At 43.1% G+C, this 27,031-nt stretch overlaps 1 protein-coding gene across 2 annotated transcripts in view; it reads left to right on the top strand.

Moving 5' to 3' along the window:
- prelp (proline/arginine-rich end leucine-rich repeat protein) overlaps positions 1-27,031 on the top strand; it is a 106,660-nt gene that overhangs the window by 31,179 nt on the left and 48,450 nt on the right. Inside the window, exon 3 of one of the 2 annotated variants that reach the window (XM_072277815.1) lies at positions 677-2,786. The exons of the other annotated variant lie outside the window; for it this stretch is intronic. Coding sequence (XP_072133916.1) covers positions 677-852 — 176 coding nt within the window. The 3' untranslated portion in view covers positions 853-2,786. Of the gene's footprint in view, positions 1-676; positions 2,787-27,031 lie in introns of those variants that run through there. 2 annotated transcript variants of the gene reach the window in all.

The following is a 27,031-nucleotide window of genomic DNA, read 5'->3' as shown; positions in this document are numbered from 1 at the left end:
GGAGGAACTCAACAAGTCAGGCAGCGTCTAATTAGTTGACATTTCTGCCCGAGACTCTTCATCATGATGGTTCTGAAGAAGGGTCACAGCCCAAAACATTGACTGAAAATTCTTCTATAGATAGGTAGATAGATTGATAGATGATATACTTTATTGATCCTGAGGGAAATTGGGTTTTGTTACAGCTGCACCAACCAAGAATAGAGCATAAATATAGAAATACAAAAACCACAAACAATCAAACAACAATATGCAAACTATGCCAGATGGAAATAAGTCCAGGACCAGCCTACTGGATCAGTGTGTCTACCCTCCACGGGAGGAGCTGCAAAGTTCGATGGAAACAGGCAGGAATAACCTCCCATGACGTCCAGTGTTGCCTCTAGGTGGAATGTGGCCGGAGTCCAACAGCAAAAAGTTCAATGTCCGGGCTACAAACACGTACTTTGATCGTAATATGACCAGAATTGCACCATCCGTTGTTAACCAGGACAGTAAGCCCCCAACTCCTTTATGCTTACCGCTCTCAGTGCACCTCCGGTCTATATAGATGCTGCCTGACCTGCTGAGTTCCTCCAGCGTTTTGTCCCTGAAGGTGAGTCATTTTCAGATACTGTTTAGGGAATGTGAAGACTTGGCTCTCTGTTTATGAAGTTGCTTCATCTTCCTCCTGCAGAGATCAATGGAACCGAGATCTGCCCAAGTCCCGTCAGTAATGTGGCTCTGCAAGCTCATGACCTGGAGGCCATCCCACGGCTGCGGTATCTGCGTCTGGATGGCAATGCGCTCTCACCCCCAATCCCGATAGACTTCATGATGTGCTTCAGGCTCCTCCAGGCAATCGTGATTTGAAGACCACGTCCCTGCAAATTCGTCTCCCCACCTTTCCTAAACGGCGGCCATCTTTTTATGGGACTGTTAGTTCTGATCATTTTCCCTTCAGATTCTGAGTGTAATTGTGTGAAATGTTCCGAGACACAACCCCTGCAGAAAAATTATCTTTCTCTTAGAATTGGAGTGCAAAGAAATACTTAAGTTAACCCAAGTAGGATCATTGTGAGCACACACACACACACAAGCACACACACACACACAAAATACTCCTACAACTCTGTGCAAGTCCCCTGAACAGATGAGAACTGGGGAACGGCTGAAATTGTTCCCTCAGACTTGATCCACTTTATCTGCAGCCAGTCTCCCCACCACTATCCCATTGGTGAAGAAACAAATGAAAAACAAACCTTAGTTTACCATGGGGTGAGAAAGGCTTTGAAATGCATGAACCTTGCTCCTCTTGAGCAGTTACCTGCCTGATCCTGATGCTCCTGCGATGGGAATGTTTGGGTCTGATTGCGTTTCGTAAGCGATCAGGGGAAATGACTTTAGGACTTGTTCCTGCTGTCGCTGAGACAAGGAAAGGATCTGCTCACAGATCAAACTGCTGGCCAGATCTGAGCAGCACCTTTCAGTTAGCATAGAACAATTTGGAAATCACTGCTGCAATTTCTTTCTAGAACCTTTTACCTGCTTGTATTTAATCTGCAATTCAGAACTGAGACCTTCATGGACTTCCATGTGAACTTGACCACAGGGTACCTGGTCTGTGCCCATGAGCAGGACTTCAACGTTAATGCTGCCTTATAGACTCCAAACGTGGGTACCATCTGCATGAAGTTTGCATGTTCTCCCTGTGACCACGTGGGTTTCCTCAGGGTGCCATGGAGATGTACAGCATGGCGACAGACCCTTCAGCCCATCTGGTCCATGCTAATAAGGATGCCCCATCCGAACCAGTCCCATTCGGCAGCATTTGGTCCTAAACCGTTATAATCCACGTACCTGTCCAACTGTCTCCTAAACCTGTATAATCCACGTACCTCTCCAACTGTCTCCTAAACCTGTATAATCCATGTAGCTGTCCAACTGTCTCCTAAACCTTTATAATCCACGTACCTGTCCAACTGTCCCCTAAACCTGTATAATCCACGTAGCTGTCCAACTGTCTCCTAAATCTTTATAATCCACATACCTGTCCAACTGTCTCCTAAACCTGTATAATCCACGTGCCTGTCCAACTGCCTCCTAAACCTTTATAATCCACGTACCTGTCCAACTGTCTCTTAAACCTGTATAATCCGCGTACCTGTGCAACTGTCTCCTAAACCTGTATAATCCACGTAGCTGTCAAACTGTCTCCTAAACCTGTATAATCCGCGTGCCTGTCCAACTGTCTCCTAAACCGGTATAATCCACGTGCCTGTCCAACTGTCTCCTAAATCTTTATAATCCACGTACCTGTCCAACTGACTCCTAAACCTTTATAATCCTCGTACCTGTCCAACTGTCTCCTAAACTTGTATAATCCACGTACCTGTCCAACTATCTCCTAAACCTTTGTAATCCACGTGCCTGTCCAACTGTCTCCTAAACCAGTATAATCCACGTACCTGTACAACTGTCTCCTAAAGCAGTATAATCCACGTAGCTGTTCAACTGTCTCCTAAACCTATATGATCCACATAGCTGTCAAATTGTCTCCTAAACCTTTATAATTTACGTACCTGGGCAACTGTCTCCTAAACCTGTATAATCCGCATGCCTATCCAACTGTCTCCTAAACCTGTATAATCCACGTGCCTGTCCAACTGTCTCCTAAACCTTTATAATCCACGTACCTGTCCAACTGTCTCCTAAACCTGTATAATCCACGTGCCTGTCCAACTGTCTTCTAAACCTTTATAATCCACGTAGCTGTCCAACTGTCTCCTAAACCTTTATACTCTACGTAGCTGTCCAACTGTCTCTTACAACTGTATAATCCACATACCTGTCCAAGTGTCCCCTAAACCTGTATAATCCACGTAGCTGTCCAACTGTCTCCTAAACCTGTATAATCTCTGTGTACCTGTCCAACTGTCGCCTAAACCTTTATAATCCGCGTACCTGTCCAACTGTCTCCTAAACCAGTATAATCCATGTAGCTGTCCAACTGTCTCCTAAACCTTTATAATCCACGTGCCTGTGCAACTTTCTCCTAAACCGTTGTAATCCACGTACCTGTCCAACTGTCTCCTAAACCGTTATAATCCACGTACCTGTCCAACTGTCTTCTAAACCTTTATAATCCACATAACTGTCCAACTGTCTCCTAAACCAGTATAATCCACGTACCTGTACAACTGTCTCCTAAACCAGTAGAATCCACGTACCTGTCCAACTGTCCCCTAAACCTGTATAATCCACGTGCCTGTCCAACCGTCTCCTAAACCTGTATAATCCACGTACCTGTCCAACTGTCTCCTAAACCTTTATAATCCACGTAGCTGTCCAACTGCCTCCTAAACCTTTATAATCCACATACCTGTCCAACTGTCTCTTAAACCTGTATAATCCACGTACCTGTCCAACTGTCTCCTAAACCTTTATAATCCACGTACCTGTCCAACTGTCCCCTAAAATTGTATAATCCACGTAGCTATCCAACTGTCTCTTAAACCTGTATAATCCGCGTGCCTGTCCAACTGTCTCCTAAACCTGTATAATCCATGTGCCTGTCCAACTGTCTCCTAAACCTTTATAATCCACATACCTGCCCAACTGTTTCCTAAACCTTTATAATCCGCGTACCTATCCAACTGTCTCCTAAACCGTTATAATCCACGTACCTGTCCAACTGTCTTCTAAACCTTTATAATCCACATAACTGTCCAACTGTCTCCTAAACCAGTAAAATCCACGTACCTGTACAACTGTCTCCTAAACCAGTAGAATCCACGTACCTGTCCAACTGTCCCCTAAACCTGTATAATCCACGTACCTGTCCAACTGTCCCCTAAACCTGTATAATCCACGTACCTGTCCAACTGTCTCCTAAACCTGTATAATCCATGTGCCTGTCCAACTGTCTCCTAAACTTGTATAATCCACGTACCTGTCCAACTGTCTCCTAAACTGTTATAATCCACGTGCCTGTCCAACTGTCTCCTAAATCTTTATAATCCACGTACCTGTCCAACTGACTCCGAAACCTTTATAATCCTCGTACCTGTCCAACTGTCTCCTAAACTTGTATAATCTACGTACCTGTCCAACTGTCTCCTAAACCTTTGTAATCCACGTGCCTGTCCAACTGTCTCCTAAACCAGTATAATCCACGTACCTGTACAACTGTCTCCTAAACCAGTATAATCCACGTAGCTGTCCAACTGTCTCCTAAACCTTTATGATCCACATAGCTGTCAAATTGTCTCCTAAACCTTTATAATTCACGTACCTGGGCAACTGTCTCCTAAACCTGTATAATCCGCATGCCTATCCAACTGTCTCCTAAACCTGTATAATCCACGTGCCTGTCCAACTGTCTCCTAAACCTTTATAATCCACGTACCTGTCCAACTGTCTCCTAAACCTGCATAATCCACGTGCCTGTCCAACTGTCTTCTAAACCTTTATAATCCACGTAGCTGTCCAACTGTCTCCTAAACTTTTATAATCTACGTAGCTGTCCAACTGTCTCTTACAACTGTAAAATCCACATACCTGTCCAAGTGTCCCCTAAACCTGTACAATCCACGTAGCTGTCCAACTGTCTCCTAAACCTGTATAATCTCTGTGTACCTGTCCAACTGTCGCCTAAACCTTTATAATCCGCGTACCTGTCCAACTGTCTCCTAAACCAGTATAATCCATGTAGCTGTCCAACTGTCTCCTAAACCTTTATAATCCACGTGCCTGTGCAACTTTCTCCTAAACCGTTGTAATCCACGTACCTGTCCAACTGTCTCCTAAACCAGTATAATCCATGTAGCTGTCCAACTGTCTCTAGACATTTATAATCCACGTACCTGTCCAACTGTCTCCTAAACCAGTAGAATCCACGTACCTGTCAAACTGTCCCCTAAACCTGTACAATCCACGTACCTGTCCAACTGTCTCCTAAACCTGTATAATCTACGTACCTGTCCAACTGACTCCTGAACATTTATAATCCACGTACCTGTCCAACTGTCTCCAAAACCTGTATAATCCACGTGCCTGTCCAACTGTCTCCTAAAACTTTATAATCCGCGTACCTGTCCAACTGTCTCCTAAACCTTTATAATCCACGTACCTGCCCAACTGTCTCCTAAACCTGTATAATCCACGTAGCTGTCCAACTGTCTCCTAAACCTGTATAATCCACGTACCTGTCCAACTGACTCTTAAACCTGTATAATCCACGTGCCTGTCCAACTGTCTCCTAAACCTTTATAATCCGCGTACCTGTCCAACTCTCTTCTAAACCTTTATAATCCACATAATTGTCCAACTGTCTCCTAAACCTGTATAACCTATGTACCTGTCCAACTGTCCCCTAAACCTGTATAATCCACGTGCCTGTCCAACCGTCTCCTAAACCTGTATAATCCACGTGCCTGTCCAACTGTCTCCTAAACCTTTATAATCCACGTAGCTGTCCAACTGCCTCCTAAACCTTTATAATCCACATACCTGTCCAACTGTCTCTTAAACCTGAATAATCCACGTACCTGTCCAACTGTCTCCTAAACCTTTATAATCCACGTACCTGTCCAACTGTCCCCTAAATTTGTATAATCCACGTAGCTATCCAACTGTCTCTTAAACCTGTATAATCCGCGTGCCTGTCCAACTGTCTCCTAAACCTGTATAATCCATGTGCCTGTCCAACTGTCTCCTAAACCTTTATAATCCACGTACCTGTCCAACTGTTTCCTAAACCTTTATAATCTGCGTACCTGTCCAACTGTCTCCTAAACCGTTATAATCCACGTACCTGTCCAACTGTCTTCTAAACCTTTATAATCCACATAACTGTCCAACTGTCTCCTAAACCAGTATAATCCACGTACCTGTACAACTGTCTCCTAAACCAGTAGAATCCACGTACCTGTCCAACTGTCTCCTAAACTTGTATAATCCACATACATGTCCAACTGTCTCCTTAACCGTTATAATCCACGTACCTGTCCAACTGTCCCCTAAACCTTTATAATCCACGTGCCTGCCCAACTGTCTCCTAAACCTTTATAATCCACGTACCTGTCCAACTGTCTCCTTAACCGTTATAATCCACGTACCTGTCCAACTGTCTCCTAAACCTGTATAATCCACGTACCTGTCCAACTGTCTCCAAAACCTGTATAATCCACGTGCCTGTCCAACTCTCTCCTAAACCTGTAAAATCCACGTGCCTGCCCAACTGTCTCCTAAACCTGTATAATCCATGTACCTGTCCAACTGTCTTCTAAACCTGTATAATCCATGTGCCTGTCCAACTGTCTCCTAAACTTGTATAATCCACGTACCTGTCCAACTGTCTCCTAAACCTTTATAATCCACATAGCTGTCCAACTGTCTCCTAAGCCTTTATAATTCACGTAGCTCTCCAACTGTCTCCTGAACCTGTACATTCCAAGTGCCTGTCCAACTGTCTCCTAAACCTGTATAATCTACGTAGCTGTCCAACTGTCTCCTAAACCTTTATAATCCACGTACCTGTCCAACTGTCTCCTAAACCTTTATAATCCACATACCTGTCCAACTGTCTCCTAAACCTTTATAATCCACATAGCTGTCCAATTGTCTCCTAAACCTTTATAATCCACATGCCTATCCAACTGTCTTCTAAACCTGTATAATCTATGTGCTCTCCAGCTGTCTACTAAACCTGTATAATCCACATGCCTGTCGAACTGTCTACTAAACCTTTATAATCCATGTACCTGTCCAACTGTCTCCTAAACTTGTATAATCCACATACATGTCCAACTGTCTCCTTAACCGTTATAATCCACGTACCTGTCCAACTGTCTCCTAAACCTTTATAATTCACGTACCTGTCCAACGGTCTCCTAAACCTTTATAATCCACGTACCTGTCCAACTGTCTCCTAAACCTTTATAATCCATGTACCTGTCCAACTGTCTGCTAAACCTTTATAATCCACGTACCTGTCCAACCGTCTCCTAAACCTTTATAATCCACATAGCTGTCCAACTGTCTCCTAAACCGTTATAATCCACGTACCTGTCCAACTGTCTCCTAAACCTGTATAATCCACGTGCCTGTCCAACTGTCTCCTAAACCTTTATAATCTACGTACCTGTCCAAATGTCTCCTAAACCTTTATAATCCACATAGCTGTCCAACTGTCTCCTAAACCTGTATAATCCACGTAGCTGTCCAACTGTCTCCTGAACCTGTACATTCTACGTGCCTGTCCAACTGTCTCCTAAATTTGTATAATCCACATACATGTCCAACTGTCTCCTTAACCGTTATAATCCACGTACCTGTCCAACTGTCTCCTAAACCTTTATAATCCACGTACCTGTCCAACTGTCTCCTAAACCTTTATAATCCACGTATCTGTCCAACTGTCTCCTAAAGCTTTATAATCCATGTACCTGTCCAACTGTCTCCTAAACCTTTATAATCCACGTACCTGTCCAACCGTCTCCTAAACCTTTATAATCCACATAGCTGTCCAACTGTCTCCTAAACCGTTATAATCCACGTAGCTGTCCAAATGTCTCCTAAACCTGTATAGTCCACGTGCCCGTCCAACTGTCTCCTAAACCTGTATAATCCACGTGCCTGTCCAACTGTCTCCTAAACCTTTATAATCTACGTACCTGTCCAATTGTCTCCTAAAGCTTTATAATCCACATAGCTGTCCAACTGTCTCCTAAGCCTTTATAATTCACATACCTGTCCAACTGTCTCCTAAACCTGTATAATCCACGTAGCTGTCCAACTGTCTCCTGAACCTGTACATTCTACGTGCCTGTCCAACTGTCTCCTAAACCTGTATAATCTACGTAGCTGTCCAACTGTCTCCTAAATCTTTATAATCCACGTACCTGTCCAACTGTCTCCTAAACCGTTATAATCCACGTACCTATCCAACTGTCTCCTAAAGCTTTATAATCCACATAACTGTCCAACTGTCTCCTAAACCAGTATAATCCACGTACCTGTACAACTGTCTCCTAAACCAGTAGAATCCACGTACCTGTCCAACTATCCCCTAAACCTGTACAATCCACGTACCTGTCCAACTGTCTCCAAAACCTGTATAATCCACGTGCCTGTCCAACTCTCTCCTAAACCTGTAAAATCCATGTGCTTGTCCAACTGTCTCCTAAACTTGTATAATCCACGTACCTGTCCAACTGTCACCTAAACTGTTATAATCCACGTACCTGTCCAACTGTCTCCTAAACCTGTATAATACACGTAGCTGTCCAATTGACTCCTAAACCTGTATAATCCACATACCTGCCCAACTGTCTCCTAAACCTGTATAATCCACGTAGCTGTCCAATTGTCTCCTATACCTGTATAATCCATGTACCTGTCCAATTGTCTCCTAAACCTTTATAATCCACGTACCTGTCCAACTGTCTCCTAAACCTTTATAATCCACATACCTGTCCAACCGTCTCCTAAACCTTTATAATCCACATAGCTGTCCAATTGTCTCCTAAACCTTTATAATCCACGTGCCTATCCAACTGTCTTCTAAACCTGTATAATCTATGTGCTCTCCAACTGCCTCCTAAACCTGTATAATCCACATCCCTGTCCAACTGTCTCCTAAACCTTTATAATCCATGTACCTGTCCAACTGTCTCCTAAACTTGTATAATCCACATACATGTCCAACTGTCTCCTTAACCGTTATAATCCACGTACCTGTCCAACTGTCTCCTAAACCTTTATAATCCATGTAACTGTCCAACTGTCTCCTAAACCTGTATATTCCACGTACCTGGCCAACTGTCTCCTAAACCTTTATAATCCACATAGCTGTCCAACTGTCTCCTAATCCTTTATAATTCACGTACCTGTCCATCTGTCTCCTAAACCTGTATAATCCACGTAGCTGTCCAACTGTCTCCTGAACCTGTACATTGTACGTGCCTGTCCAACTGTCTCCTAAACTTGTATAATCCACATACATGTCCAACTGTCTCCTTAACCGTTATAATCCACGTGCCTGTCCAACTGTCTCCTAAACCTTTATAATCCACGTGCCTGTCCAACTCTCTCCTAAACCTGTAAAATCCATGTGCCTGTCCAACTGTCTCCTAAACTTGTATAATCCACGTACCTGTCCAACTGTCACCTAAACTGTTATAATCCACGTACCTGTCCAACTGTCTCCTAAACCTGTATAATCCACGTAGCTGTCCAATTGACTCCTAAACCTGTATAATCCACATACCTGCCCAACTGTCTCCTAAACCTGTATAATCCACGTAGCTGTCCAATTGTCTCCTATACCTGTATAATCCATGTACCTGTCCAATTGTCTCCTAAACCTTTATAATCCACGTACCTGTCCAACTGTCTCCTAAACCTTTATAATCCACATACCTGTCCAACCGTCTCCTAAACCTTTATAATCCACATAGCTGTCCAATTGTCTCCTAAACCTTTATAATCCACGTGCCTATCCAACTGTCTTCTAAACCTGTATAATCTATGTGCTCTCCAACTGTCTCCTAAACCTGTATAATCCACATGCCTGTCCAACTGTCTCCTAAACCTTTATAATCCATGTACCTGTCCAACTGTCTCCTAAACTTGTATAATCCACATACATGTCCAACTGTCTCCTTAACCGTTATAATCCACGTACCTGTCCAACTGTCTCCTAAACCTTTATAATCCACGTACCTGTCCAACTGTCTCCTAAACCTTTATAATCCACGTACCTGTCCAACTGTCTCCTAAACCTTTATAATCCATGTACCTGTCCAACTGTCTCCTAAACCTGTATATTCCACGTACCTGGCCAACTGTCTCCTAAACCTTTATAATCCACATAGCTGTCCAACTGTCTCCTAATCCTTTATAATTCACGTACCTGTCCAACTGTCTCCTAAACCTGTATAATCCACGTAGCTGTCCAACTGTCTCCTGAACCTGTACATTGTACGTGCCTGTCCAACTGTCTCCTAAACTTGTATAATCCACATACATGTCCAACTGTCTCCTTAACCGTTATAATCCACGTACCTGTCCAACTGTCTCCTAAACCTTTATAATCCACGTACCTGTCCAACTGTCTCCTAAACCGTTATAATCCACGTAGCTGTCCAACTGTCTCCTAAACCAGTATAATCCACGTACCTGTACAACTGTCTCCTAAACCAGTAGAATCCACGTACCTGTCCAACTATCCCCTAAACCTGTACAATCCACGTACCTGTCCAACTGTCTCCAAAACCTGTATAATCCACGTGCCTGTCCAACTCTCTCCTAAACCTGTAAAATCCATGTGACTGTCCAACTGTCTCCTAAACTTGTATAATCCACGTACCTGTCCAACTGTCACCTAAACTGTTATAATCCACGTACCTGTCCAACTGTCTCCTAAACCTTTATAATCCACGTACCTGTCCAACTGTCTCCTAAACCTTTATAATCCATGTACCTGTCCAACTGCCTCCTAAACCTTTATAATCCACGTACGTCCAACCGTCTCCTAAACCTGTAAAATCCATGTGCCAGTCCAACTGTCTCCTAAACTTTTATAATCCACGTACCTGTCCAACTGTCACCTAAACTGTTATAATCCACGTACCTGTCCAACTGTCTCCTAAACCTGTATAATCCACGTAGCTGTCCAATTGACTCCTAAAACTGTATAATCCACATACCTGCCCAACTGTCTCCTAAACCTGTATAATCCACGTAGCTGTCCAATTGTCTCCTATACCTGTATAATCCATGTACCTGTCCAATTGTCTCCTAAACCTTTATAATCCACGTACCTGTCCAACTGTCTCCTAAACCTTTATAATCCACATACCTGTCCAACCGTCTCCTAAACCTTTATAATCCACATAGCTGTCCAATTGTCTCCTAAACCTTTATAATCCACGTGCCTATCCAACTGTCTTCTAAACCTGTATAATCTATGTTCTCTCCAACTGTCTCCTAAACCTGTATAATCCACATCCCTGTCCAACTGTCTCCTAAACCTTTATAATCCATGTACCTGTCCAACTGTCTCCTAAACTTGTATAATCCACATACATGTCCAACTGTCTCCTTAACCGTTATAATCCACGTACCTGTCCAACTGTCTCCTAAACCTTTATAATCCATGTAACTGTCCAACTGTCTCCTAAACCTGTATATTCCACGTACCTGGCCAACTGTCTCCTAAACCTTTATAATCCACATAGCTGTCAAACTGTCTCCTAATCCTTTATAATTCACGTACCTGTCCAACTGTCTCCTAAACCTGTATAATCCACGTAGCTGTCCAACTGTCTCCTGAACCAGTACATTGTACGTGCCTGTCCAACTGTCTCCTAAACTTGTATAATCCACATACATGTCCAACTGTCTCCTTAACCATTATAATCCACGTGCCTGTCCAACTGTCTCCTAAACCTTTATAATCCACGTGCCTGTCCAACTCTCTCCTAAACCTGTAAAATCCATGTGCCTGTCCAACTGTCTCCTAAACTTGTATAATCCACGTACCTGTCCAACTGTCACCTAAACTGTTATAATCCACGTAGCTGTCCAATTGTCTCCTATACCTGTATAATCCATGTACCTGTCCAATTGTCTCCTAAACCTTTATAATCCACGTACCTGTCCAACTGTCTCCTAAACCTTTATAATCCACATACCTGTCCAACCGTCTCCTAAACCTTTATAATCCACATAGCTGTCCAATTGTCTCCTAAACCTTTATAATCCACGTGCCTATCCAACTGTCTTCTAAACCTGTATAATCTATGTGCTCTCCAACTGTCTCCTAAACCTGTATAATCCACATGCCTGTCCAACTGTCTCCTAAACCTTTATAATCCATGTACCTGTCCAACTGTCTCCTAAACTTGTATAATCCACATACATGTCCAACTGTCTCCTTAACCGTTATAATCCACGTACCTGTCCAACTGTCTCCTAAAACTTTATAATCCACGTACCTGTCCAACTGTCTCCTAAACCTTTATAATCCACGTACCTGTCCAACTGTCTCCTAAACCTTTATAATCCATGTACCTGTCCAACTGTCTCCTAAACCTGTATATTCCACGTACCTGGCCAACTGTCTCCTAAACCTTTATAATCCACATAGCTGTCCAACTGTCTCCTAATCCTTTATAATTCACGTACCTGTCCAACTGTCTCCTAAACCTGTATAATCCACGTAGCTGTCCAACTGTCTCCTGAACCTGTACATTGTACGTGCCTGTCCAACTGTCTCCTAAACTTGTATAATCCACATACATGTCCAACTGTCTCCTTAACCGTTATAATCCACGTACCTGTCCAACTGTCTCCTAAACCTTTATAATCCACGTACCTGTCCAACTGTCTCCTAAACCTTTATAATCCACGTACCTGTCCAACTGTCTCCTAAACCTTTATAATCCATGTACCTGTCCAACTGTCTCCTAAACCTTTATAATCCACGTACGTCCAACCGTCTCCTAAACCTTTATAATCCACATAGCTGTCCAACTGTCTCCTAAACCGTTATAATCCACGTAGCTGTCCAACTGTCTCTTAAACCTGTATAGTCCACGTGCCCGTCCAACTGTCTCCTAAACCTGTATAATCCACGTGCCTGTCCAACTGTCTCCTAAACTTTATAATCTACGTACCTGTCCAACTGTCTCCTAAACCTGTATAATCCACGTAGCTGTCCAATTGTCTCCTATACATGTATAATCCATGTACCTGTCCAATTGTCTCCTAAACCTTTATAATCCACGTACCTGTCCAACTGTCTCCTAAACCTTTATAATCCACATACCTGTCCAACCGTCTCCTAAACCTTTATAATCCACATAGCTGTCCAATTGTCTCCTAAACCTTTATAATCCACGTGCCTATCCAACTGTCTTCTAAACCTGTATAATCTATGTGCTCTCCAACTGTCTCCTAAACCTGTATAATCCACATGCCTGTCCAACTGTCTCCTAAACCTTTATAACCCATGTACCTGTCCAACTGTCTCCTAAACTTGTATAATCCACATACATGTCCAACTGTCTCCTTAACAGTTATAATCCACGTACCTGTCCAACTGTCTCCTAAACCTTTATAATCCACGTACCTGTCCAACTGTCTCCTAAACCGTTATAATCCACGTAGCTGTCCAACTGTCTCTTAAACCTGTATAGTCCACGTGCCCGTCCAACTGTCTCCTAAACCTGTATAATCCACGTGCCAGTCCAACTGTCTTCTAAACCTTTATAATCTACGTACCTGTCCAACTGTCTCCTAGACCTTTATAATCCACATAGCTGTCCAACTGTCTCCTAAGCCTTTATAATTCACGTACCTGTCCAACTGTCTCCTAAACCTGTATAATCCACGTAGCTCTCCAACTGTCTCCTGAACCTGTACATTCCAAGTGCCTGTCCAACTGTCTCCTAAACCTGTATAATCTACGTAGCTGTCCAACTGTCTCCTAAACCTTTATAATCCACGTACCTGTCCAACTGTCTCCTAAACCGTTATAATCCACGTGCCTGTCCAACTGTCTCCTAACCCGTTATAATCCACGTACCTGTCCAACTGTCTCCTAAACCTTTATAATCCACGTACCTGGCCAACTGTCTCCTAAACCTGTATAATCCACGTACCTGGCCAACTGTCTCCTAAACCTTTATAATCCACGTGCCTGTCCAACTGTCTCCTAAACCTTTATAATCCATGTACATGTCCAACTGTCTCCTAAACTTGTATAATCCACATACCTGTCCAACTGTCTCCTAAACTGTTATAATCCACGTACCTGTCCAACTGTCTCCTAAACCTTTATAATCCATGTACCTGTCCAACTGTCTCCTAAACCTTTATAATCCATGTACCTGTCCAACTGTCTCCTAAACCTTTATAATCCACGTAGCTGTCCAACTGTCTCCTAAACCTTTATAATTCACGTACCTGTCCAACTGTCTCCTAAACCTATATAATCGACGTGCCTGTCCAACTGTCTACTAAACCTGTGTAGTCCATGTGCCTGTCCAACTGTCTCCTAAACCTTTATAATCTACGTACCTGTCCAACTGTCTCCTAAACCTGTATAATCCACGTAGCTGTCCAACTGTCTGCTGAACCTGTACAATCCACGTACCTGTCCAATTGTCTCCTAAACCTTTATAATCCACGTACCTGTCCAACTGTCTCCTAAACCGTTATACTCCACGTACCTGTCCAACTGTCTCCTAAACCGTTATACTCCACGCACCTGTCCAACTGTCTCCTAAACCTGTATAATCCACGTACCTGTCCAACTGTCTCCTAAACGGTTATAATCCACGTACCTGTCCAACTGTCTCCTAAACCTTTATAATCCACGTACCTGTCCAACTGTCTCCTAAACCTGTATAATCCACGTGCCTATCCAACTGTGTTCCTAAACCTGTATAGTCCATGTGCCTATCCAACTGTCTCCTAAACCTTTATAATCCACGTACCTGTCCAACTGTCTCCTAAACCTTTATAATCCACATAGCTGTCCAACTGTCTCCTAAACCTTTATAATCCACGTACCTGTCCAACTGTCTCCTAAACCTTTATAATCCACGTACCTGTCGAACTGTCTCCTAAACCTGCATAATCCACGTACCAGTCCAACTGTCTCCTAAACCTTTATAATCCACATAGCTGTCCAACTGTCTTCCAAACCTTTATAATCCACGTACCTGTCCAGCTGTCTCCTAAACCTTTATAATCGACGTACCAGTCCAACCATCTCCTAAACCTTTATAATCCACACAGCTGTCCAACTGTCTCCTAAACCGTTATAATCCACGTAGCTGTCCAACTGTCTCCTAAACCTGTATAGTCCACGTCCCTGTCCAACTGTCTCCTAAACCTGTATAATCCACGTGCCTGTCCAACTGTCTCCTAAACCTGTATAGTCCACGTGCCTGTCCAACTGTCTCCTAAATCTTTATAATCTACGTACCTGTCCAAATGTCTCATAAACCTCTATAATCCACGTAGCTGTCCAACTATCTCCTGAACCTGTACAATCCACGTACCTGTCCAATTGTCTCCTAAACCTTTATAATCCACGTACTTGTCCAACTGTCTCCTAAACCGTTATAATCTACGTACCTGTCCAACGGTCTCCTAAACCGTTATAATCCACATACCTGTCCAACTGTCTCCTAAACCTGTATAATCCACGTGCCTGTCCAACTGTCCCCTAATCCTGTATAATCTACGTAGCTGTCCAACTGTCTCCTAAACCTTTATAATCCACGTACCTGTCCAACTGTTTCCTAAACCGTTATAATCCACGTAGCTGTCCAACTGTCTCTTAAACCTGTATAGTCCACGTGCCCGTCCAACTGTCTCCTAAACCTGTATAATCCACGTGCCTGTCCAACTGTCTCCTAAACCTTTATAATCTACGTACCTGTCCAACTGTCTCCTAAACCTGTATAATCCACGTAGCTGTCCAATTGTCTCCTAAACCTTTATAATCCACATAGCTGTCCAACTGTCTCCTAAACCTTTATAATCCACGTACCTGTCCAACTGTCTCCTAAACCTTTATAATCCACATACCTGTCCAACCGTCTCCTAAACCTTTATAATCCACATAGCTGTCCAATTGTCTCCTAAACCTTTATAATCCACGTGCCTATCCAACTGTCTTCTAAACCTGTATAATCTATGTGCTCTCCAACTGTCTCCTAAACCTGTATAATCCACATGCCTGTCCAACTGTCTCCTAAACCTTTATAATCCATGTACCTGTCCAACTGTCTCCTAAACTTGTATAATCCACATACATGTCCAACTGTCTCCTTAACCGTTATAATCCACGTACCTGTCCAACTGTCTCCTAAACCTTTATAATCCACGTACCTGTCCAACTGTCTCCTAAACCGTTATAATCCACGTAGCTGTCCAACTGTCTCCTAAACCTGTATAGTCCACGTGCCCGTCCAACTGTCTCCTAAACCTGTATAATCCACGTGCCTGTCCAACTGTCTTCTAAACCTTTATAATCTACGTACCTGTCCAACTGTCTCCTAGACCTTTATAATCCACATAGCTGTCCAACTGTCTCCTAAGCCTTTATAATTCACGTACCTGTCCAACTGTCTCCTAAACCTGTATAATCCACGTAGCTCTCCAACTGTCTCCTGAACCTGTACATTCCAAGTGCCTGTCCAACTGTCTCCTAAACCTGTATAATCTACGTAGCTGTCCAACTGTCTCCTAAACCTTTATAATCCACGTACCTGTCCAACTGTCTCCTAAACCGTTATAATCCACGTGCCTGTCCAACTGTCTCCTAACCCGTTATAATCCACGTACCTGTCCAACTGTCTCCTAAACCTTTATAATCCACGTACCTGGCCAACTGTCTCCTAAACCTGTATAATCCACGTACCTGGCCAACTGTCTCCTAAACCTTTATAATCCACGTGCCTGTCCAACTGTCTCCTAAACCTTTATAATCCATGTACATGTCCAACTGTCTCCTAAACTTGTATAATCCACATACCTGTCCAACTGTCTCCTAAACTGTTATAATCCACGTACCTGTCCAACTGTCTCCTAAACCTTTATAATCCATGTACCTGTCCAACTGTCTCCTAAACCTTTATAATCCATGTACCTGTCCAACTGTCTCCTAAACCTTTATAATCCACGTAGCTGTCCAACTGTCTCCTAAACCTTTATAATTCACGTACCTGTCCAACTGTCTCCTAAACCTATATAATCGACGTGCCTGTCCAACTGTCTACTAAACCTGTGTAGTCCATGTGCCTGTCCAACTGTCTCCTAAACCTTTATAATCTACGTACCTGTCCAACTGTCTCCTAAACCTGTATAATCCACGTAGCTGTCCAACTGTCTGCTGAACCTGTACAATCCACGTACCTGTCCAATTGTCTCCTAAACCTTTATAATCCACGTACCTGTCCAACTGTCTCCTAAACCGTTATACTCCACGTACCTGTCCAACTGTCTCCTAAACCGTTATACTCCACGCACCTGTCCAACTGTCTCCTAAACCTGTATAATCCACGTACCTGTCCAACTGTCTCCTAAACGGTTATAATCCACGTACCTGTCCAACTGTCTCCTAAACCTTTATAATCCACGTACCTGTCCAACTGTCTCCTAAACCTGTATAATCCACGTGCCTATCCAACTGTGTTCCTAAACCTGTATAGTCCATGTGCCTATCCAACTGTCTCCTAAACCTTTATAATCCACGTACCTGTCCAACTGTCTCCTAAACCTTTATAATCCACATAGCTGTCCAACTGTCTCCTAAACCTTTATAATCCACGTACCTGTCCAACTGTCTCCTAAACCTTTATAATCCACGTACCTGTCGAACTGTCTCCTAAACCTGCATAATCCACGTACCAGTCCAACTGTCTCCTAAACCTTTATAATCCACATAGCTGTCCAACTGTCTTCCAAACCTTTATAATCCACGTACCTGTCCAGCTGTCTCCTAAACCTTTATAATCGACGTACCAGTCCAACCATCTCCTAAACCTTTATAATCCACACAGCTGTCCAACTGTCTCCTAAACCGTTATAATCCACGTAGCTGTCCAACTGTCTCCTAAACCTGTATAGTCCACGTCCCTGTCCAACTGTCTCCTAAACCTGTATAATCCACGTGCCTGTCCAACTGTCTCTTAAACCTTCATAATCTACGTACCTGTCCAACTGTCTTCTAAACCATTATAATCCACGTAGCTGTCCAACTGTCTCCTAAACCTTTATAATTCACATACCTGTCCAACTGTCTCCTAAACCTGTATAATCCACGTGCCTGTCCAACTGTCTCCTAAACCTCTATAGTCCACGTGCCTGTCCAACTGTCTCCTAAATCTTTATAATCTACGTACCTGTCCAAATGTCTCATAAACCTCTATAATCCACGTAGCTGTCCAACTATCTCCTGAACCTGTACAATCCACGTACCTGTCCAATTGTCTCCTAAACCTTTATAATCCACGTACTTGTCCAACTGTCTCCTAAACCGTTATAATCTACGTACCTGTCCAACGGTCTCCTAAACCGTTATAATCCACATACCTGTCCAACTGTCTCCTAAACCTGTATAATCCGCATGCCTATCCAACTGTCTCCTAAACCTGTATAATCTACATGCTGTCCAACTGTCTCCTAAACCTGTATAATGCACATGCCTGTCCAACTGTCCCCTAAACCTTTATAATCCACGTACCTGTCCAACTGTCTCCTAAACCTTTATAATCCACATAGCTGTCCAACTGTCTCCTAAACCTTTATAATCCACGTACCTGTCCAACTGTCTCCTAAACCTTTATAATCCACGTACCTGTCGAACTGTCTCCTAAACCTGCATAATCCACGTACCAGTCCAACTGTCTCCTAAACCTTTATAATCCACGTAGCTGTCCAACTGTCTCCTAAACCGTTATAATCCACGTAGCTGTCCAACTGTCTCCTAAACCTGTATAGTCCACGTGCCTGTCCAACTGTCTCCTAAACCTGTATAATCCACGTGCCTGTCCAACTGTCTCCTAAACCTTCATAATCTACGTACTTGTCCAACTGTCTTCTAAACCTTTATAATCCACGTAGCTGTCCAACTGTCTCCTAAACCTTTATAATTCACATACCTGTCCAACTGTCTCCTAAACCTGTATAATCCACGTGCCTGTCCAACTGTCTCCTAAACCTGTATAGTCCACGTGCCTGTCCAACTGTCTCCTAAATCTTTATAATCTACGTACCTGTCCAACTGTCTCCTAAACCTGTATAATCCACGTAGCTGTCCAACTGTCTCCTGAACCTGTACAATCCACGTACCTGTCCAATTGTCTCCTAAACCTGTATAATCCACGTTCCTGTCCAACTGGCTCCTAAACGTTTATAATCCACGTACCTGTCCAACTGTCTTCTAAACCGTTATAATCCACGTACCTGTCGAACTGTCTCCTAAACCTGTATAATCCATGTGCCTGTCCAACTGTCTCCTAAACTTGTATAATCCACGTACCTGTCCAACTGTCTCCTAAACCTTTATAATCCACATAGCTGTCCAACTGTCTCCTAAGCCTTTATAATTCACGTACCTGTCCAACTGTCTCCTAAACCTGTATAATCCACGTAGCTCTCCAACTGTCTCCTGAACCTGTACATTCCAAGTGCCTGTCCAACTATCTCCTAAACCTGTATAATCTACGTAGCTGTCAAATTGTCTCCTAAACCTGTATAATCCACATACCTGCCCAACTGTCTCCTAAACCTGTATAATCCACGTAGCTGTCCAATTGTCTCCTATACCTATATAATCCATGTACCTGTCCAATTGTCTCCTAAACCTTTATAATCCACGTACCTGTCCAACTGTCTCCTAAACCTTTAAAATCCACATACCTGTCCAACCATCTCCTAAACCTTTATAATCCACATAGCTGTCCAATTGTCTCCTAAACCTTTATAATCCACGTGCCTATCCAACTGTCTTCTAAACCTGTATAATCTATGTGCTCTCCAACTGTCTCCTAAACCTGTATAATCCACATGCCTGTCCAACTGTCTCCTGAACCTGTACATTCTACGTGCCTGTCCAACTGTCTCCTAAACTTGTATAATCCACATACATGTCCAACTGTCTCCTTAACCGTTATACTCCACGTACCTGTCCAACTGTCTCCTAAACCTTTATAATCCACGTACCTGTCCAACTGTCTCCTAAACCTTTATAATCCACGTACCTGTCCAACTGTCTCCTAAACCCTTATAATTCACATACCTGTCCAACTGTCTCCTAAACCTGTATAATCCACGTAGCTGTCCAACTGTCTCCTGAACCTGTACATTCTACGTGCCTGTCCAACTGTCTCCTAAACCTGTATAATCTACGTAGCTGTCCAACTGTCTCCTAAATCTTTATAATCCACGTACCTGTCCAACTGTCTCCTAAACCGTTATAATCCACGTGCCTGTCCAACTGTCTCCTAAACCGTTATAATCCACGTACCTATCCAACTGTCTCCGAAACCTTTATAATCCACATAACTGTCCAACTGTCTCCTAAACCAGTATAATCCACGTACCTGTACAACTGTCTCCTAAACCAGTAGAATCCACGTACCTGTCCAACTGTCCCCTAAACCTGTATAATCCACGTACCTGTCCAACTGTCTCCAAAACCTGTATAATCCACGTGCCTGTCCAACTCTCTCCTAAACCTGTAAAATCCACGTGCCTGCCCAACTGTCTCCTAAACCTGTATAATCCATGTGCCTGTCCAACTGTCTCCTAAACTTGTATAATCCACGTACCTGTCCAACTGTCACCTAAACTGTTATAATCCACGTACCTGTCCAACTGTCTCCTATACCTGTATAATCCACGTAGCTGTCCAATTGTCTCCTAAACCTGTATAATCCACATACCTGCCCAACTGTCTCCTAAACCTGTATAATCCACGTAGCTGTCCAATTGTCTCCTATACCTGTATAATCCATGTACCTGTCCAATTGTCTCCTAAACCTTTATAATCCACGTACCTGTCCAACTGTCTCCTAAACCTTTATAATCCACATACCTGTCCAACCGTCTCCTAAACCTTTATAATCCACATAGCTGCCCAATTGTCTCCTAAGCCTTTATAATCCACGTGCCTATCCAACTGTCTTCTAAACCTGTATAATCTATGTGCTCTCCAACTGTCTCCTAAACCTGCATAATCCACATGCCTGTCCAACTGTCTCCTAAACCTTTATAATCCATGTACCAGTCCAACTGTCTCCTAAACTTGTATAATCCACATACATGTCCAACTGTCTCCTTAACCGTTATAATTCACGTATCTGTCCAACTGTCTCCTAAACCTTTATAATCCACGTACCTGTCCAACTGTCTCCTAAACCTTTATAATCCACGTACCTGTCCAACTGTCTTCTAAACCTTTATAATCCATGTACCTGTCCAACTGTCTCCTAAACCTTTATAATCCACGTACCTGTCCAACCGTCTCCTAAACCTTTATAATCCACATAGCTGTCCAACTGTCTCCTAAGCCTTTATAATTCACGTACCTGTCCAACTGTCTCCTAAACCTGTATAATCCACGTAGCTGTCCAACTGTCTCCTAAACCTTTATAATCCACGTACCTGTCCAACTCTCTCCTAAACCGTTATAATCCACGTGCCTGTCCAACTGTCTCCTAACCCGTTATAATCCACGTACCTGTCCAACTGTCTCCTGAACCTGTAGATTGTACGTGCCTGTCCAACTGTCTCCTAAACTTGTATAATCCACATACATGTCCAACTGTCTCCTTAACCGTTATAATCCACGTACCTGTCCAACTGTCTCCTAAACCTGTATAATCCACGTAGCTGTCCAACTGTCTCCTAAACCTTTATAATCCACATAGCTGTCCAACTGTCTCCTAAGCCTTTATAATTCACGTACCTGTCCAACTGTCTCCTAAACCTGTATAATCCACGTAGCTCTCCAACTGTCTCCTGAACCTGTACATTCCAAGTGCCTGTCCAACTGTCTCCTAAACCTGTATAATCCACGTAGCTGTCAAATTGTCTCCTAAACCTGTATAATCCACATACCTGCCCAACTGTCTCCTAAACCTGTATAATCCACGTAGCTGTCCAATTGTCTCCTATACCTATATAATCCATGTACCTGTCCAATTGTCTCCTAAACCTTTATAATCCACGTACCTGTCCAACTGTCTACTAAACCTTTATAATCCACATACCTGTCCAACCATCTCCTAAACCTTTATAATCCACATAGCTGTCCAATTGTCTCCTAAACCTTTATAATCCACGTGCCTATCCAACTGTCTTCTAAACCTGTATAATCTATGTGCTCTCCAACTGTCTCCTAAACCTGTATAATCCACATGCCTCTCCAACTGTCTCCTGAACGTGTACATTCTACGTGCCTGTCCAACTGTCTCCTAAACTTGTATAATCCACATACATGTCCAACTGTCTCCTTAACCGTTATACTCCACGTAGCTGTCCAACTGTCTCCTAAATCTTTATAATCCACGTACCTGTCCAACTGTCTCCTAAACCGTTATAATCCACGTGCCTGTCCAACTGTCTCCTAAACCGTTATAATCCACGTACCTATCCAACTGTCTCCTAAACCTTTATAATCCACATAACTGTCCAACTGTCTCCTAAACCAGTATAATCCACGTACCTGTACAACTGTCTCCTAAACCAGTAGAATCCACGTACCTGTCCAACTGTCCCCTAAACCTGTATAATCCACGTACCTGTCCAACTGTCTCCAAAACCTGTATAATCCACGTGCCTGTCCAACTCTCTCCTAAACCTGTAAAATCCACGTGCCTGCCCAACTGTCTCCTAAACCTGTATAATCCATGTGCCTGTCCAACTGTCTCCTAAACTTGTATAATCCACGTACCTGTCCAACTGTCACCTAAACTGTTATAATCCACGTACCTGTCCAACTGTCTCCTAAACCTGTATAATCCACGTACCTGTCCAATTGTCTCCTAAACCTGTATAATCCACATACCTGCCCAACTGTCTCCTAAACCTGTATAATCCACGTAGCTGTCCAATTGTCTCCTATACCTGTATAATCCATGTACCTGTCCAATTGTCTCCTAAACCTTTATAATCCACGTACCTGTCCAACTGTCTCCTAAACCTTTATAATCCACATACCTGTCCAACCGTCTCCTAAACCTTTATAACCCACATAGCTGTCCAATTGTCTCCTAAACCTTTATAATCCACGTGCCTATCCAACTGTCTTCTAAACCTGTATAATCTATGTGCTCTCCAACTGTCTCCTAAACCTGTATAATCCACATGCCTGTCCAACTGTCTCCTAAACCTTTATAATCCATGTACCTGTCCAACTGTCTCCTAAACTTGTATAATCCACATACATGTCCAACTGTCTCCTTAACCGTTATAATCCACGTATCTGTCCAACTGTCTCCTAAACCTTTATAATCCACGTACCTGTCCAACTGTCTCCTAAACCTTTATAATCCACGTACCTGTCCAACTGTCTCCTAAGCCTTTATAATCCACGTACCTGTCCAACTCTCTCCTAAACCGTTATAATCCACGTGCCTGTCCAACTGTCTCCTAACCCGTTATAATCCACGTACCTGTCCAACTGTCTCCTAAACCTTTATAATCCACGTACCTGGCCAACTGTCTCCTAAACCTGTATATTCCACGTACCTGGCCAACTGTCTCCTAAACCTTTATAATCCACACAGCTGTCCAACTGTCTCCTAATCCTTTATAATTCACGTACCTGTCCAACTGTCTCCTAAACCTGTATAATCCACGTAGCTGTCCAACTGTCTCCTGAACCTGTGCATTGTACGTGCCTGTCCAACTGTCTCCTAAACTTGTATAATCCACATACATGTCCAACTGTCTCCTTAACCGTTATAATCCACGTACCTGTCCAACTGTCTCCTAAACCTTTATAATCCACGTACCTGTCCAACTGTCTCCTAAACCTTTATAATCCATGTAACTGTCCAACTGTCTCCTAAACCTTTATAATCCACGTACGTCCAACCGTCTCCTAAACCTTTATAATCCACATAGCTGTCCAACTGTCTCCTAAACCGTTATAATCCACGTAGCTGTCCAACTGTCTCTTAAACCTGTATAGTCCATGTGCCCGTCCAACTGTCTCCTAAACCTGTATAATCTACGTGCCTGTCCAACTGTCTCCTAAACCTTTATAATCTACGTACCTGTCCAACTGTCTCCTAAACCTGTATAATCCACGTAGCTGTCCAATTGTCTCCTATACATGTATAATCCATGTACCTGTCCAATTGTCTCCTAAACCTTTATAATCCACGTACCTGTCCAACTGTCTCCTAAACCTTTATAATCCACGTACCTGTCCAACCGTCTCCTAAACCTTTATAATCCACATAGCTGTCCAATTGTCTCCTAAACCTTTATAATCCACGTGCCTATCCAACTGTCTTCTAAACCTGTATAATCTATGTGCTCTCCAACTGTCTCCTAAACCTGTATAATCCACATGCCTGCCCAACTGTCTCCTAAACCTTTATAATCCATGTACCTGTCCAACTGTCTCCTAAACTTGTATAATCCACATACATGTCCAACTGTCTCCTTAACCGTTATAATCCACGTACCTGTCCAACTGTCTCCTAAACCTTTATAATCCACGTACCTGTCCAACTGTCTCCTAAACCTTTATAATCCACGTACCTGTCCAACTGTCTCCTAAACCTTTATAATCCACGTACCTGTCCAACCGTCTCCTAAACCTTTATAATCCACATAGCTGTCCAACTGTCTCCTAAACCGTTATAATCCACGTAGCTGTCCAACTGTCTCCTAAACCTGTATAGTCCACGTGCCCGTCCAACTGTCTCCTAAACCTGTATAATCCACGTGCCTGTCCAACTGTCTCCTAAACCTTTATAATCTACGTACCTGTCCAACTGTCTCGTAAACCTTTATAATCCACATAGCTGTCCAACTGTCTCCTAAGCCTTTATAATTCACGTACCTGTCCAACTGTCTCCTAAACCTGTATAATCCACGTAGCTCTCCAACTGTCTCCTGAACCTGTACATTCCAAGTGCCTGTCCAACTGTCTCCTAAACCTGTATAATCTACGTAGCTGTCCAACTGTCTCCTAAACCTTTATAATCCACGTACCTGTCCAACTGTCTCCTAAACCGTTATAATCCACGTGCCTGTCCAACTGTCTCCTAACCCGTTATAATCCACGTACCTGGCCAACTGTCTCCTAAACCTGTATAATCCACGTACCTGGCCAACTGTCTCCTAAACCTTTATAATCCACGTGCCTGTCCAACTGTCTCCTAAACCTTTATAATCCATGTACATCTCCAACTGTCTCCTAAACTTGTATAATCCACATACCTGTCCAACTGTCTCCTAAACTGTTATAATCCACGTACCTGTCCAACTGTCTCCTAAACCTTTATAATCCATGTACCTGTCCAACTGTCTCCTAAACCTTTATAATCCATGTACCTGTCCAACTGTCTCCTAAACCTTTATAATCCACGTAGCTGTCCAACTGTCTCCTAAACCTTTATAATTCACGTACCTGTCCAACTGTCTCCTAAACCTATATAATCGACGTGCCTGTCCAACTGTCTACTAAACCTGTGTAGTCCATGTGCCTGTCCAACTGTCTCCTAAACCTTTATAATCTACGTACCTGTCCAACTGTCTCCTAAACCTGTATAATCCACGTAGCTGTCCAACTGTCTGCTGAACCTGTACAATCCACGTACCTGTCCAATTGTCTCCTAAACCTTTATAATCCACGTACCTGTCCAACTGTCTCCTAAACCGTTATACTCCTCGTACCTGTCCAACTGTCTCCTAAACCGTTATACTCCACGCACCTGTCCAACTGTCTCCTAAACCTGTATAATCCACGTACCTGTCCAACTGTCTCCTAAACGGTTATAATCCACGTACCTGTCCAACTGTCTCCTAAACCTTTATATTCCACGTACCTGTCCAACTGTCTCCTAAACCGGTATAATCCACGTGCCTATCCAACTGTCTCCTAAACCTGTATAGTCCATGTGCCTATCCAACTGTCTACTAAACCTTTATAATCCACGTACCTGTCCAACTGTCTCCTAAACCTTTATAATCCACATAGCTGTCCAACTGTCTCCTAAACCTTTATAATCCACGTACCTGTCCAACTGTCTCCTAAACCTTTATAATCCACGTACCTTTCGAACTGTCTCCTAAACCTGCATAATCCACGTACCAGTCCAACTGTCTCCTAAACCTTTATAATCCACATACCTGTCCAACCGTCTCCTAAACCTTTATAATCCACATAGCTGTCCAATTGTCTCCTAAACCTTTATAATCCACGTGCCTATCCAACTGTCTTCTAAACCTGTATAATCTATGTGCTCTCCAACTGTCTCCTAAACCTGTATAATCCACATGCCTGTCCAACTGTCTCCTAAACCTTTATAATCCATGTACCTGTCCAACTGTCTCCTAAACTTGTATAATCCACATACATGTCCAACTGTCTCCTTAACCGTTATAATCCACGTATCTGTCCAACTGTCTCCTAAACCTTTATAATCCACGTACCTGTCCAACTGTCTCCTAAACCTTTATAATCCACGTACCTGTCCAACTGTCTCCTAAGCCTTTATAATCCACGTACCTGTCCAACTCTCTCCTAAACCGTTATAATCCACGTGCCTGTCCAACTGTCTCCTAACCCGTTATAATCCACGTACCTGTCCAACTGTCTCCTAAACCTTTATAATCCACGTACCTGGCCAACTGTCTCCTAAACCTGTATATTCCACGTACCTGGCCAACTGTCTCCTAAACCTTTATAATCCACACAGCTGTCCAACTGTCTCCTAATCCTTTATAATTCACGTACCTGTCCAACTGTCTCCTAAACCTGTATAATCCACGTAGCTGTCCAACTGTCTCCTGAACCTGTGCATTGTACGTGCCTGTCCAACTGTCTCCTAAACTTGTATAATCCACATAGATGTCCAACTGTCTCCTTAACCGTTATAATCCACGTACCTGTCCAACTGTCTCCTAAACCTTTATAATCCACGTACCTGTCCAACTGTCTCCTAAACCTTTATAATCCATGTACCTGTCCAACTGTCTCCTAAACCTTTATAATCCACGTACGTCCAACCGTCTCCTAAACCTTTATAATCCACATAGCTGTCCAACTGTCTCCTAAACCGTTATAATCCACGTAGCTGTCCAACTGTCTCTTAAACCTGTATAGTCCATGTGCCCGTCCAACTGTCTCCTAAACCTGTATAATCTACGTGCCTGTCCAACTGTCTCCTAAACCTTTATAATCTACGTACCTGTCCAACTGTCTCCTAAACCTGTATAATCCACGTAGCTGTCCAATTGTCTCCTATACATGTATAATCCATGTACCTGTCCAATTGTCTCC

This window comes from Mobula birostris, chromosome 14 (assembly GCF_030028105.1).
Source record: "Mobula birostris isolate sMobBir1 chromosome 14, sMobBir1.hap1, whole genome shotgun sequence".
Lineage (NCBI taxonomy): Eukaryota > Metazoa > Chordata > Chondrichthyes > Myliobatiformes > Myliobatidae > Mobula > Mobula birostris.
Note: the sequence above shows the minus strand (reverse complement) of the source record. Positions and strands in the feature narration are given on the sequence as shown.